Source organism: Microtus oregoni, unplaced genomic scaffold (genome assembly GCF_018167655.1).
Source record: "Microtus oregoni isolate MIOR12 unplaced genomic scaffold, Mior012 000025F_ref0000491, whole genome shotgun sequence".
NCBI classification, from domain to species: Eukaryota; Metazoa; Chordata; class Mammalia; order Rodentia; family Cricetidae; genus Microtus; species Microtus oregoni.
Genome location: NW_024543084.1, coordinates 35,747,541 through 35,762,227, shown reverse-complemented (window position 1 = coordinate 35,762,227; position 14,687 = coordinate 35,747,541). Strand labels below are relative to the sequence as shown.

General features: G+C 46.5%; 1 protein-coding gene across 1 annotated transcript in view; it reads left to right on the top strand.

Annotated features, from left to right (window-relative positions):
• Positions 1-13,780, top strand: part of Sh3rf1 (SH3 domain containing ring finger 1) — a 167,405-nt gene extending 153,625 nt beyond the window's left edge. The window contains exons 11-12 of the mRNA XM_041674767.1: positions 2,527-2,879; positions 11,389-13,780. Coding sequence (XP_041530701.1) covers positions 2,527-2,879; positions 11,389-11,557 — 522 coding nt within the window. The 3' untranslated portion in view covers positions 11,558-13,780. The remainder of the gene's footprint in view (positions 1-2,526; positions 2,880-11,388) is intronic.
• Positions 13,781-14,687: the final 907 nt, after the last annotated feature.

The following is a 14,687-nucleotide window of genomic DNA, read 5'->3' as shown; positions in this document are numbered from 1 at the left end:
AGACTATTAATTCTCCCATGTTTTTCATTTGTGCTGTTGGATTTTGAAATAAACAAAGGTGCCCTTGGCTAGTAAGAGTGTCTGAACTTGCAGGGTTATTTCTCTCAAGTGGCACATTTTTCTTCTAATACAGCCCTGGAATATAAATAGCACCGCTCCTCATCTTTCCTGTGTTGGCACCCCCACCCCCTACCTTCTGCACCCCACCACGGCCCCTAATCCTCTGCCTTCTGCTCCATGGGAAGTCAGCCTTGGTTGATGATGATAATGCATCCCTTAGAAGTCATTAAAGCAAGCTGTGTTTAATGCGTTTAATCATTTTCAATGAACCAAGTCATCTTTCTCCTTAATCACTTTAGAAGCTGCTCCCCGAGCGCAAGTCCCTTATCTGATAGTCTTCTGAGTGCCCAGATCTGAGCTCTTAAAGTAGCATCTTTAGCTGTGGCTTGCTGGGGTTGTCATTTATCAATAGATTTGATGCTCTCGGCCAATCTGTGGGGTCCGGGGATTAGCACGAGAGGAATAGCTAGATGCTGCCTGCATCTGGCAACCTTAGAAGGCGAAGCTACCAGACATCTTGCTCTTTCCCAGTGCAGAGTCCCCACAAAGTAGCGTTGTCACAGAATTGGCGGTCAAGCTGCTTCACTGACCATTGTTTTATTTCCTCTGGATTTGGGAAACCCAAACCATCCTGCCCTGATGCTCCATTACTGTTCTCCATTTCTTCTTTTCATCTTACTCTCTCGCAATATTTTCTTGGGCCTCTCCACTTCAGGGGTGCCCTACCCTGTCCCAGGCAATGCGTGAGATTCAGCAGTATGCACGATAATGTCACTACACCCAAGCTAAGTGTGGGGGGGGTCATTTACTGGAATGTGCATGGTTGATCTTCAGAAAAATGGGACGTCCAATAAGAGAATGAAGCGAAACCCAACGAGATGAGTTGAGACCCGATGAGAAATGCAAAAGGCTCTCCCTCCACTGGCTCTGCGGTCTGTAGCCCAGGCCAAGAAGGCACGGAGATAAATGACGCTAGTGCCCACTCCTAGCCCCCCCCCCCACACACACACTTTGCTTTTCCTGCTTCTAACCCATTGAAGGGCCACACACTCTGAACCGTGTTTCTAACTGGAGACTGTGTGTGATGTCTCAGGATCTTTGCCCATCATCAGATAAGTGGCTGCTCTGGGCTCCTCCTGTTTTCTGCTATTCTGTCTCTAGTGGAATTGTGTTGCTGTAGAGAGAGAGATTCATCCCCCAAGGGGATTTGTATTGAGTGTGACTGACTCAGAGTACCAAGAACTCCTCAGTGTTCTACCTTCTTTTGAGCCCTCAGGCCGTGTTGCTGTGAGTGGGCTTTGGTTCACTTGTGAGAAACTGGTGTCATTTTCAAGCAGTGTTGCTATTCAGAGGACTTAATTGCGTCATTGACATCTTGGTAAAACAATTTCAGAGATCTGACAGTGACAGTATTAAACCCAGTGACTGGAAAGGGTTGTGGCAGATTCTGAAAATAAAGTAGTTAGCTCAACATCTGGCTTTCTTTGGAGAGCAAAGAAAGGAGAGTGTCAAGAGACAGATTCGGAGTATGGTCTTTAGAGAATGCGGCTGTTGTGGGGTGGGGGCTTTGTGCATTTGCTTGCAAGACAATAAGAAAGAAAGAAAAAGGAAGGAAGGAAGGAAGGAAGGAAGGAAGGAAGGAAGGAAAGGCATGAAGACGCTGTAGTGCCGAGGCTGTCCTCAGACTTTGGTGGTCTGGTTTCAGGGTTTGCCATCAAGGAAGGGCTTTCACGGTGCAAATGCTTTGGCTTCTGTCACCGCGGCTGCTTGAGTTTAATCAAGGTGGTGACATGTAAGAAGTGCGCCAGCCCTTGAGTCTGACCGGGACGCCGTTCCGGAGGATGATAAGGCTCAAGCGTGTTGATGTGGACGCGAGTGTTGTCAGGCTTCAGTAACTCGGTACACCACTGGCTCACGTAGCAAGAGTCAGAACAGGCAGCATTTCAAGAGGTTCAACTCCTAATCTGAAGCTTCCTCTTTAGTCTGCGATATCTGATTGTGATTATTTCACTGGCCGCGTTTACTGCGCCTGCTCGTGTGCTCTCCTGACACAGCGCCTCAGAGGGCGGCATGTAGTTCTGTGTTCTCGACCGCATGGGGTGTGGGGATGGACCGGCTTCCAACTTGGCAAGCTCCTTTACCCGCTGAATCATCTCACTGGCTACTTGTACGTTCATCAAAGTAAAATACAAATTGGTTTAAAAAAAATGTTTTACATCTTTTTAAATCTGTTTATCTTGCTGCCCCAGTAGAAGAGAGTAATGAACAAGAGAATGTCCAACCCAAACAGAAGCAGAAAGGGAGAAATAGTAACAAAAAGTCAGGTTAACTTCACCCAAAGACTGCCCAGGAGGTAATGAGCAAATGTGATGTAATCAAAAAGCGACACAGTGCGCTGGAAATCACAGGAGCAACACAGTTGCTGATCTTCAACTAATATCCTTGTTTCTTTTTCTTTTTTTCCAGAAAGAAAAAAAGGGTCTCCTGAAGCTCCTCTCTGGGGCTTCCACCAAACGCAAGCCCCGAGTCTCCCCGCCAGCGTCACCTACCCTGGATGTGGAGCTGGGTGCAGTGGACATGCCCCTGCAGGGAGCAGTGGGCCCCGAGTTGCCGCTAGGGGGCGGTCACGGCCGGGCGGCCTCCTGCTCCACAGATGGAGATGGCCCAGTGGTCTCAGGGACAGCAGCCCTAGCCCAGGACGCTTTCCATCGCAAGGCGAGCTCCCTGGACTCCGCCGTGCCCATCGCCCCACCACCTCGGCAGGCCTGCTCCTCCCTGGGTCCCGTCATGAATGAGGCCAGGCCTGTTGTTTGTGAAAGGTGAGTCCCCCCTCCTCTCTATCAAGCTCTAGGCTGGACGTTTTATTCTCATCTAGAAGATGAAATTTCAAGCCGAATTGGTAATGACATTCGAGCTCAGTGTTCCTTGTTCTGCTCGCTACAGCAAACCATTCACTTTATCTCCTTCATTAATTCTAACACGCCGGCCTTTCCCCTGCTTTCTAGTTATTGGCTCCAGATTCGTATCTCCATGACATCTGCCAGTCACTGTCTAATCCAGGGATGCTCAACATTCCTAATGTCACGACCCTTTAATACGCTTCCTCATGTTGTGGTGACCTCCAATTATAAACTTTCATTGCTACTTCCTAGCTGTAATTTTGCTCCTGTTATAAATCATAATGTAAATATTGTTAGAGGTAGCGGTTTTGCCAAAGAGATCGATACCCACAGATTGAGAACCACTGCAATCCTTTGTGTCTATTAGGAGCTTACACTGCTACCCGGACCATCCTGCTACCCAGAGAATTTTTTCTGCTTTCTCCTGAGCCAGAAGAACACGGTGTAGATTCAGATGGCTCTCTCAGTTAGTTCACTCAGAATGAGAAACATTCTGCTAGTGATTCTGGCTTTGAACAGCCCTGACAAGTGGGAATTCTGTTTCATGCAGCCATGGGGGTCTAGGCATGTGGTAGGGAAGAAAATATACTTAATAAGATATATATCTACCAGGATTATAAAAAACTGGAGAGTTAACTGCTACTCATTACCAAAGGAACGTCATTCAGCGCATGCAAATTGCTGGTCTGTTTTCATATAATGTAAGCACTAAAGCCTCCTCTGTTTGTTTCTGTATGCTTCATTCTCTCTGGACTCGAATTTTATAAGATAAGCGCATTTCTAGCTTTTAGAGGTGTTCTCTTTGGTTGACATGCTCTGTGTTACAGAGTTGGTAGTGGAAGCTTTAACTCATGTTGCCCTGACTGGTTTCAAACTCCTGAATGCAAGCAGCTTCCACCTCAGCCTGCCACGCTGAGCTAGCGCAGTTGGTGGGCACCACTGTGCCTGACTTTGTGTGGGAGATTGGAAGTTTTATGTGAGACATTATCATTTAAAACGGGTTTAGGCTGGAGAGATGGCTCAGCCGTTAACAGCGTGCACTTTTCCTGCAGCGGACCCGAGTTCAGTCCCCAGCCCCAGAAAGATTGACTTCTCTTGCCTTATTGGGTACCAGCATTCAGGGGCACACACCCATATACAGCCACACACATATACATACATCTTAAAAATAATAATAACAAAGTCACTAAGATTCACTTTCCCTTTGTATTTCAATTGGAACCATATAAAACATTTGTATTGAAGCTTTATGATTTTGTGGCCCATTTTCAATTAAAAGTGAACTATGAAAGTGGGAAATAAATGTCAAACAACCTATTTTTATAAAGTACACTTTATTATGCATTTTCATCAAGAGGTAAAAAATTTCCTGTAGTTCTGACTGATATAAAGCCAGTTTTGAAATGACATATTGCCCTAAAAATGCCCCCCCCCCCCCCCCCCCCCGGCCACCCAGCCACACACATCCTCTGTGTTTCTCCTTATCCATTGTGTTCTCCGTAAAGCTTTGAAACTGAGTCCCAGCTTCGCTCAAGCTTTGATTCTGGCGTCAGCCTCTCTCCCGCAGAGTTCTGCTGCTGTCCAGGGGCACCGCCTCCTGTCCCTGGAGCTAGGCCAGTTAGTTAGCCTGTCTACTCCCTTCAGCCGCAGAGGCTTCCTCTCTCCCTCCAGGCCTTGCTCTGCAGTTTCCCTCAGGCCCCAGAGGCCCTTTACTTTGTCCCCCTCATCCTTTGTGGGATCTATTGTGACTGTTTGGAATGATGGCTCACTCTGCCCACATTCTCCCTAGGCCTTGGCTGGGCACCACTGCCTCATTGCCACCCCCATTATGCATTCCTTTTCAGTCGCCAGATGTCCCCAATCTCGGCGGCTTCTGCATTCCTATTCTTCCTCTTAAAAAGCGCTTTCCAGCAGCAGGCTTTGCCTTTTAGGCCGCCTGAAAGGAGAGCTGCTCACCAGACAGGTGATGGCGTTTGGGGAGTGAGGGAGGCACATCAGATAGGGAACATGAAGAATTTAATGACGGGACAGATGGACACGGGCACTCTGGAAATCTCTGGCAGGTTTTTATATAGCCATTTCAATTTTTTAAGAGAGGGACGGGGGTCCTTAGGAAAGATTTCAGCCTAACTTTATATTTTTATAATCCATATGCTCATTGGAATATTAAATGTAATAGCCAGCCCCAGCAACTTTCCATAGCCCTTTGCTTTCTTTTTCTGCACAGCACTGGTAATGGTGTTTATTTAACTTGGATGCTTAAGTCTGTCTGACTGTGCAAACAACGGGAAAGTGGTCTGTTATCCACCAGGAATGGAGGGTTTTGGTTAATAGAGACCTAGCAAGCATATCATTTAAGGATTACCTGTTTGCATATTTTGAAAGTTTCGACACAAGGAGAAGTACTTAGAGCCTCAAATGGAGGAAGTGCGGTCCAGAAAGCACTTGAGGGGCTTTGCTCCTTCCTTCACAGGGTACACACCGGCCCTGGGCTCATCGTGCAGGACTCCGTCTGAAGGACTTGCATGAAAACGTGTTTCAGGGTGTGATGCTCGGACAGAATGAGCCCACATTCTTCTGCAGGACTGGGCAAGAACGAGTGGAAAGTCCCCTCTCCCACTGTGGTCCTATTTCATCAATCTCTGGAGGAGGCGGGGGAGGGGGCAAAGTGACTGAGGTAGCTGTGAGTGGAAAGGAGTGGTCACATGACACGAAGAGACAGTCTCATAATGAGGAAGGATGAACCTTGAAGTGTGTTGACAGGTCTTGGTGTCAGCTGAGAGAAAAGTCTCCTGGGGAACAAAGCGATTCTTTTGTGTGTGTGCGAGAGAGGGCTGCAGAAAGCAAGCAAGAAATAGAATGGTATCCTGGAGGCCGGGGATGTGTGTGTAGTTGACGGCAGCAGAAATCACGGGACAACTATTTTTAGGTTCTGTTTGAGAGGATGGAGGAAAAAAAATAATTAGGAGATTGCAGGGTGAACGTAGAAATAACGTATTTCAGAGGAGATGGAAAATAAGAGTACGCGTGACTTAACACACGCACATGCATGCACACACGCACACGCGCGCACACACACGCACACACAGATAGCGTAGGGAAGTGCAGCCAGTCCCCTTCACCTGTGTGTATTTTGAAGTTTAGGAATTAAAGCAATAACCACATACCCTCAATTGGGAAGGAACCCATGGTCTTTGATCAGGGGTTACACTAGCATTCTTAGAAACACCCCAATTGGATAGCGGTAGATTTGCGGAAGGCAGGCCGTCGGGTTTAACCAGCATGATGAATTTCTTTGAGTCAGTGACAATGAGCCCACTGGGTGAAGCCATGGACATAATTCATTTGGACTCTGCACGTGATGCAAAGCCAGCGCGTGTGGTTTTGCCAGGAAAACATTTAATTGGATATTAGATTGCTGTGGCAACTGGCAGGAAGCGGTAAATGGTTACTCACCCAGCCCAGGCTGATAGGGTGCTTCTCGGGGTCACGGGTGGGGGGGGCTCACTGAAGGCATACGAGGGCAGATTAGAAATGACCGCATGGGAACTAGGGACTGCCAATGAAGGCAGAAAAAGAAATGAAAGAAATTGAAGATTGAGCAAAAGACTACAGGTATCTGTCCATATAGACGTTAGAATTCTATGACCCAAACCAGAAGTTTGGTATCGTCTGTCGTGTGATAGTGTGCCTTCTTCATACGACAGCAAGAATCTTCCTCCAGCCCCATCCTTGTCCCTGTGGCAGCCACCTAGAGGTGGTAGCCCATCTAAAGCAGAAACAAGCCACGCCCAGTGTGCTTTGTTCAAAGGGACTGAGTAGTTCCAGCAGCCTGAATGCCTGTCTGCCCTTCTCACCCTTCTCCCCACCCCTCTCCTTCCTTCTCCTGCAAACACACGCCCTACCCAGGCTCTCCTGCAGTCTTCCACTCACTCTGTGTCTCTCCCTCTTTTTTTTCACTAATATTTCCGTTGTTTTTAGTTATTGACACATTTCATTTTTTTAATTGTGTAAAATATAGTTAGCCCATAGACAGACATAATGCAGAGAGTGTGAGACCTTGGGACACCCAGTCCTGAAAGGGATATCTCCATCAGATCTCCCCCCCCCCCCCAGGACTCAGGGAACCCTGCTGAAGAGGAGGCGGAAAGAATGTAAGGGCCAGTGGGGACGGAGGACACCAGGAGAGCAAGGCCCCCTAAATCAGCATGAGCAAAGCTTGCATGAACACAGGGCCTGCATGGGTCTGCACCAGGTCCTCTGCATGTATTTTGTGGTTCCAGCTTAAGGTTTTTTATGGGATTCATGAGCGTGAGAACAAGTGGGTCTCTGATTCCTGTACCTTCTCTTGGGCTCTTTTCCTCCAATTTGTTTGTCTTCTCCAACTCTGGTCTGATAGTTCTAGTTTTCTCTTACTGTATTTTATCTTGTTATATTGTATTATTATCCCTTAGACTCCTGATCTTCTCTATAGAGACACAGAAAGGGAATGAGAGGGGCGGTGGGAAGGAACTAGAACAGTAGAAAGAGGGGAAACTGTAATCAGAATGTATTATGTGAGAATAGTATCTTTTTTAAGTACAAAGAAAAATAAAATATAGTTAAAATTTACCCCTCTTCAAAAGTAAAATCCATTGTACCGAGTTCCTTTACATTGGTCATTCCTTACTGTCCATGTCTAGAAATTTTCCTTCCTCCCACACTAAAACTGAATCACATCTCCCTGTTTCTTCCCTATTCTGCGGTCCCTGAAGGAACCGTTCTGCTTTCTCTCTGTATGCTGGTCCCTTATCAATGGAACCGTTCTGCTTTCTCTCTGTATGCTGGTCCCTTATCAATGGAACCGTTCTGCTTTCTCTCTGTATGCTGGTCCCTTATCAATGGAGCCCTTGCAAAGCTTCCCTTTTTCACGTGGCTTATTTCTCTTAGCCTCACGTTGTCAGGATTCCTCCCTGTTGTGGCATGCCTCGGCATGCCGTTTGTTTGTGAAGGACATTGTACATATTTAAACACGCTTACCGTGTGGTTAGATCTCCTCATTCAGTGTGCCTAATGAGCCTCATCATATGTTCGTCACTTGGTAGCGTGAGGCTGATCGAGTGAATCTGGCACCACCCCACAAAGCCGAGAACAAATGAGACGGGAACACAGATGGCAAAAATCCGGTGTGGACTGAGCTAAGTGCCATGAGAAATACACACGGGTTCCTCTGGGATCTAGTCGAGCGTGAAATTACTTCCAGGTACGGGGCTGGAGATTTCAGAGGGGAGATTTGGAGCCAGACCTTGAGAGATTGATAAGGCGTGGATGGACAGAGATATTGTCAAAGAAATCCCCAGTCCGAGGACCTGCGTGAGCCAGTGTGTGGAGTAGGAGGAGTGAGGCTATATTTAAAGAGACGTAGTCAGGCTTCGGAATGTTTGTGCCGATGATAGCAGCTATCGCTCCCTCTACAGCAGGATTAAGGCCGGATTGTCTGGGCTTTGTGTAGGGGTGTAAGGATTAACCTTACAGACAGGGAGAGCCTGTTAATGGTTTCTCACCATGGGCTCCTACAGGTGGAGTTACTGAATGTAAATCTTTGAGTTGTGTGTGCAATGGATTGGGGACAGGAAGAAATAGGATGCAAGAAGGCGGTAGTGGAGGTCGCCAGCCAGGATGGTGAGGACGCAGTGAAGAGGGCTGATTCGGTCGGGTACAGGTGTTGGAGGTGGCTCAGAAGTTCTGGAGACTGTGACTTTGGTTCAAGATGTCCAGAAGTGCCCAGGATCCCTATTCGTACAAAGGCAAGCATAAACCCAGCGAGACAGGGGGCGGGGCAGCAGACGTAGGCCTTCGCAGCTGGGTCGCACATCTGCTTGCTGGTCTCTAAATATTCCGCTCGACAGAGCTTTTTGGTGTCTGAGCTTATTAGGCTTTTCTGCCAGCTTTTGGCTTTCGGGGTCTGTGTGAGAAGTCTCAGTGCAAACCACCTCACGAGGCCCAAGGCCAAGGGCTGAGCTGGAAGGCTTCTAAGTGGAGTCTGTCACTGCCGCACCTGGCGGTCCTCACGTGATGAGACTGTGTCACAGTTTCCACTATGCACGGGGGGCTCCTTGCGCCACCCCTCCCCCTCGAGCGCTCTAACTTAGCAATGGAAATTTGCTCCCACTGGGAGCTTGGCAGGAAGATAATGTTCTTAGCCCAGCAGCCATTCTACTGCTGGGTTTCCTGACAAAATTGGTTTAGTACATTTTTTATAAAATGCAAATATTAATCTAATTCACTTCGAGTTTTTCAAACTATTCTTGTTCCATTTTACCTTAAAGCAGCTTGCAGACTGCCAGTCAGAAATGGATCTCGTGAGAGATGGTCTCAGCATAAGCTTTCAGTCCGTGCTCCTGGCCCCTCCTGAGCTGCAGGGCTTCGCTGAAACTTTAACTCGCCCCCAGTGGCAACTACATCATTGCTTTTTATGTGGCTTGTTAGCCTGTTGGCATCAGACTCGAGAAATCACATCTGGGTCCTTTCTTTAGATCAGCCCACGATGAAGTTGTGAGTTTGCTTTTAAAGATGTCAGGAAAAGGATTCCAAAACCTATGTCATTCTAAAGTGTGTGGACTCTCGGTATCGGGGTGTTCTTTAACTTGTGGACTGAGTTCATTTGTAAGCTGTGGGCTAACCTGTGCCTTAAAAGTCCCCTGCAGACTTCTGTGTACTCTTGAGTAAGCCACAGGCTTGAAGTAGAAGCTGACTTTCTGGTAGAGTCTGTCACCACTGTTCTAAGGACATCACTCTTACAATCTCCTTATCCTGCCTGTGAAATACTTTGCCTAACTCACTGAAGCCCCATTCCCCAGGTGAGGAAGCTGGCTCTGTTAAGATGCTCTCCCTGACCATAAAGACCGCGTCAATCCCCCTCCACCCACAGTGCCTCCCCTCTTCCCCTGCTCTGCATTTGACTGACCTCAGCTGTCTGACCCTCATGTCTGAGCTTACTGAACCCTTCTTGGAAAGGATAAACCAACCCAGTGCTGAACTTTGGCTGTAGGCCTGGGAGGGTAAATTGGTCCCTGTGCCCCCAGGGAGCTGAGCAATTGTTGGGCAGCTATATTTGAAAACTGAGACCGCTTGCTGTGATCTCCCCCAAGGTGGGTAGATTCTGGCTGTTCTGGAATGGGGCTTGAAGGAGGAGCCAGGCTGTAAAGATGCTTGACTGGGGATCCAGGGTCCCGTTTTAAGGTGACTCCTTCATGTTACTGTTGACTGGCTTGGGGAAGATGCTTCAGCTCTTCATATGGTGCCCTCCTTAGGGATATCCAGTAGCCTCCTTCGTGGTGCCTCATTTCCCCATCTTTGGTTACCTAGCCTCCAGAATCTCACTGTCACAGGGCATCCCTGTGCATTGTAGAGGAAAACTCTGAGAGCGTGAGGGCAGTAGAGGCAAGGATGACTACAGGATGGCTACAGTACACCATCAGCTACTTCAACTGGGAAAAGCAAGAGGAAGGAGAAAGATAATGTCTAGTAGAGAAAAGACTCGGGTGGGGGGGACCCCAAAATGAGTTACCGCCACCTTGCTTCCTTCGCTGCTAATCATAATTCTGCATTAGAGACTGAAGAAGGAGGCGGGAAGATAGGGGATGCTAATCCACAAGGGGAAGATAGGGGATGCTGATCCACAAGGAAGGGGAAGATAGGGGATGCTAATCCACAAGGCTACTGGGGTATTTAAGCTGCACTTCCTTCCACTGAACGTCCAAATTGAGAACCAAGGACAAATTGATTGGAACTAATGACGATTGGAATGTCAGCATCACTACTAATGGTGGTGGACAAAATTTGAAGCCACAGTTCTCTGCTCTCTGTCTGGACCTTGGGACCTTCTCAACAGGGGACTTGGTATGTAAGGCAGGCAAACTTCCTCAGAACCATTTCCTTCTGGATATCAAGCTCAGTATAAGGATATAGAAGGTGTCCCTCTAGGTAACAGACCTGGCACCCTACATCTCCCGGCTCATAGTGGGAAGGCAGAGGAGAGCCCATACAGTCTGTAGGAAGCAAGTCACAGCTACTGTGAGCTCTGAAATCAAATCCACTCATCGCTTCCTAGAGTAGAGGGTAGGGCAGAAATGGTTCCCCTGTTAAAAGTCCATATAAAACACAACCTTTGGTATGGTCAAGATACAAAATACTGGAAGCAGATAAAAATGTTCTTCCCTGTGTAGGTAGCTCAACCACAGCAGCCTGGCCAATACTAGTGGATTAAAATGAATACCCAGGCTCAGTCTTTGTTAATGCCAAGTCTGCTAAACAGAGATTCGCCGTATTTTGAATTTTATGAACTCTTGTAAATTCCTGTGTTAACCCTGTTTGCATGGAGGCATTGTGCTGACTGATGATGTGTCATTTTTACTGCTGATCTGAATAGTCTACTTCTCTTTCGTAGGCACAGGGTGGTGGTTTCCTATCCTCCTCAGAGCGAGGCGGAACTTGAACTCAAAGAAGGAGATATTGTGTTTGTTCATAAAAAACGCGAGGATGGCTGGTTCAAAGGCACATTACAAAGAAATGGGAAGACCGGACTTTTCCCCGGGAGCTTTGTGGAAAACATCTGATCTGAAGGAGACTCCATGCCGAGAAAGGGTGACATCACATCACGTGACTAAGAGCACAAGGCAGTGTCATAGGAAGAGCACATCTGTGGACTTCCGGGTCTCCAAGAGCTGAGCAGAGGATGGACACGTGACTCCAGAGCCGGGACCTGGTTACCCCAGCAGATAGAGTGGAGGCGGCACCTGTGTGGGTTCCATCCCTCTGGGTTCTGATGTGTGAAGTGTGCCTTGTACTGTCTAGTGGACTATACAGAGAAATGTCTTTTTTTTTTAAAGATGTATAACTAAAATGGACAATTGTTTACAAGGCTTAACTAATTTATTTGCTTTTTTAAAACTTGAACTTTCTTGTAATAGCAAATTCTTTGGATTATGATTTTTAAAAAAAATATTAATTTATGAAATGATGGCTAAGGAGAAGCTGGATTCTCTCCTGTTGAGAGCAAGAGGTTCTTTCTGACATAGAATGCACCCCCTCCCCTGCTCGCTGTCCTCCTCCCCCAGTTATACTTGGCTTCTTTTAGACAAAAAATGCCAGTTTTCCAAACAGACAACTGAATACTGACCATCAAGGACCTGGGGCGGGGAGACAGCGGCTTCTGGCTGGAAGAGCCAGTGGGGCCAGCTCTCTGCTTTGTTCAGAAACCAACCCCGAAGATCTGATCCTCGATTTCATTTTGTGGGTTTTTCATTTTCCTAGAATGAAGTGGGTGAAGTAGGAAGGAAAATAAAGCACAACCATTGCCTAAAAATACGTACTTGTTTGCTAACACAAGCAGCTCCGTGCGTTGGTTGGGAAGTAGGAGAAATTGAAGTTGTACTTGCTGTGTGTGTGAATGACTTTGAAATGTAATTCCCGTTTTTCCCCTCAAGTGAATCTGCATGCCAAGACACAGTAAAACTTTGTGAGTCGGTGGTGGTAAGAGATGCACCCGCGTTGAAGTCGAGAGCTGTCAGAAACACTGGGAAAGTTCCCGTTCATCTATTGTGAGTCCTCTGCCATCTTGCATGTGTTCCTGGATCCCCACAGTGATGTGGACTGTGCATGGTGTGTATATCTCGCTGCAGTTTCCACTCAGAACTGACCGATACGGGAGGTTTAAACAATAAACAGCATTCTCTTGTCTACCCCACCGCCACTACTGACCGAGATGTCTTGAGCGTGCCTGCTTGCTCTCGGAAGACATACCTTAGCCAGCACACCAGTGGTTCGTTAAATGCTCTTTCGTATGAGCCCCTCCCAGCGGACTGACGTGAAGGGCGAGTGTATCCAGGAGACCACTCGCTCCTGTGACTGAGTAGAAGCTCTGCAAGGCTTGCTGGGAGTGGCTGTGCCCACACCTTACAATTGCTGCAGGGTCCAGCCGAGCCCATCTTTTTATATCTATCCATCCTTTGATGTCCGGTGGTGTCTTCTTCCAGTTTCATCCCAGCCGTGGGTCTGGGTAGTCCTGGAAGCAGCTGGAGGAAAGACAGCCAGGTAGTGAACGAGATTGTTCTACAGTTCTCTTCTGGGTAAGGTAAGGAAGGAAGGCAACATACCACCAGCCTTTTCCTTTGCCTCTTTTAACTGTGAGAAGAAAGTAGCTGGGAAATATCCACATGAACTGAAGAATCAAGTAATTGCAAGAGATTCCATTGTCTTCAAAAGTTATGTAATGTGGTTGGAAGTGGGATCATTCCTATTAACCATTTTTTTTTATATAAAAACACTGTATATTACGTTCCTCTGTGTTGAATTTTTTTAAAAAAAATACTTTACTTGGATATTCATGTAATATATAAAGGTTTGGGGAAATGAACTTTAGTTAGAAAACAAAGCTGACATCAGCTTTCATCTGGGTGAGTTGACACCAATGTGTCATAATATTCTTTATTTTGGGAAATTCGTGTATTTTATAGAAATTTTAAAAAAGCAAAAAGACTACTACAAGTTAAGAGGATTTTTTTTTTTACCTGTCTTTTCTCCATATTTTCAGCTATGTGATTGAAGTATCCTTGGTAATAGTTCCCTGGTATAAAGTTGATTAAAATGTCATCTCTTGGTAGAAGATTAGGTGATCTAATGTGTGGGCTTCCTATTGGTTGTTTTGGAGACAGTAGATGGATGTTGTAACAAGGGCTTGTTACACAGTGGTGGTAATGATAAAATTACACTTTATCATTCCTTTTGTGTGAATTTTGAGGACTGGATAAAAGGTTACATTATTAAAAGTTGATGTTCAACCCTTTTATGCCCTTTGTGTCAGTCTTTGAAATATTTTCTCTTTAAAATGAACAAAAATAAAACACCTTGGGGCTGGAGGGGCGGCTCAGCCCTAGAGAGCAGGGACTGCTCTTACAGAGGCCTGAACTCAGGTCTCACACTGGTTAGCTCACAGCTGCCTGTAACTCCAACTCCAGGGGACCCAATACTCTCTGACCTCTTCAGTGTTGTACTTATGAACACACACACACACACACTTAGAGAGATTTTGAAAACTCGGTCACGTTTGGTTTAATTTCTTTCATTATTATTTCATTTATTCTTTGACTTAATTTCTAAATGGCAAAATTCTTTGCATGCAGCTCAGACTGGAGGTGCCTCCCATGATGGTCAGCCTGATGGTTATGATTTTTTTTTTTTTTTTTTTTGTCCTTTCAAACAAACCTTAATTGCTTAGTTCTCTAAGAAGCCTAAACGCTTCAAGGAGTTTCTGGGTTTCGGAAGATAGTCTGTAACCTTTGCTGAGCTCGGTCCCTCCAAGATTCCCAAAATAGCCTAGAGAGTGCATGATTTCAAAGTGTGGGCATAGCAGAGCCAAGCACATGGCCACTCCAGGTCTGCTGCGGCGTGGGAACGCTGTCCCTCAGCTGACCACGATTTTAATCTCCCATGAAATGAAAGGCCCATGCAAGTATTGTTTAAAAATATGTTTTTGTTGACTTTGGGTGACCGTATCAAATTACTTGTAAGAATTAAAGGTCAGGGATTCTAGGTTGTATTGAAGCTGTATCCCAGAATCTCCCTTTGTAATTGCCTGTGTAAGCCAATTATGACGTAGGATCCTCCTGGTCTTGCCCTGTATATCCTGCTATATACAGGTGAGGGGCAATGAAGAAAGGGTTGCTGTTTGAAGAGTCTCATGTTTTT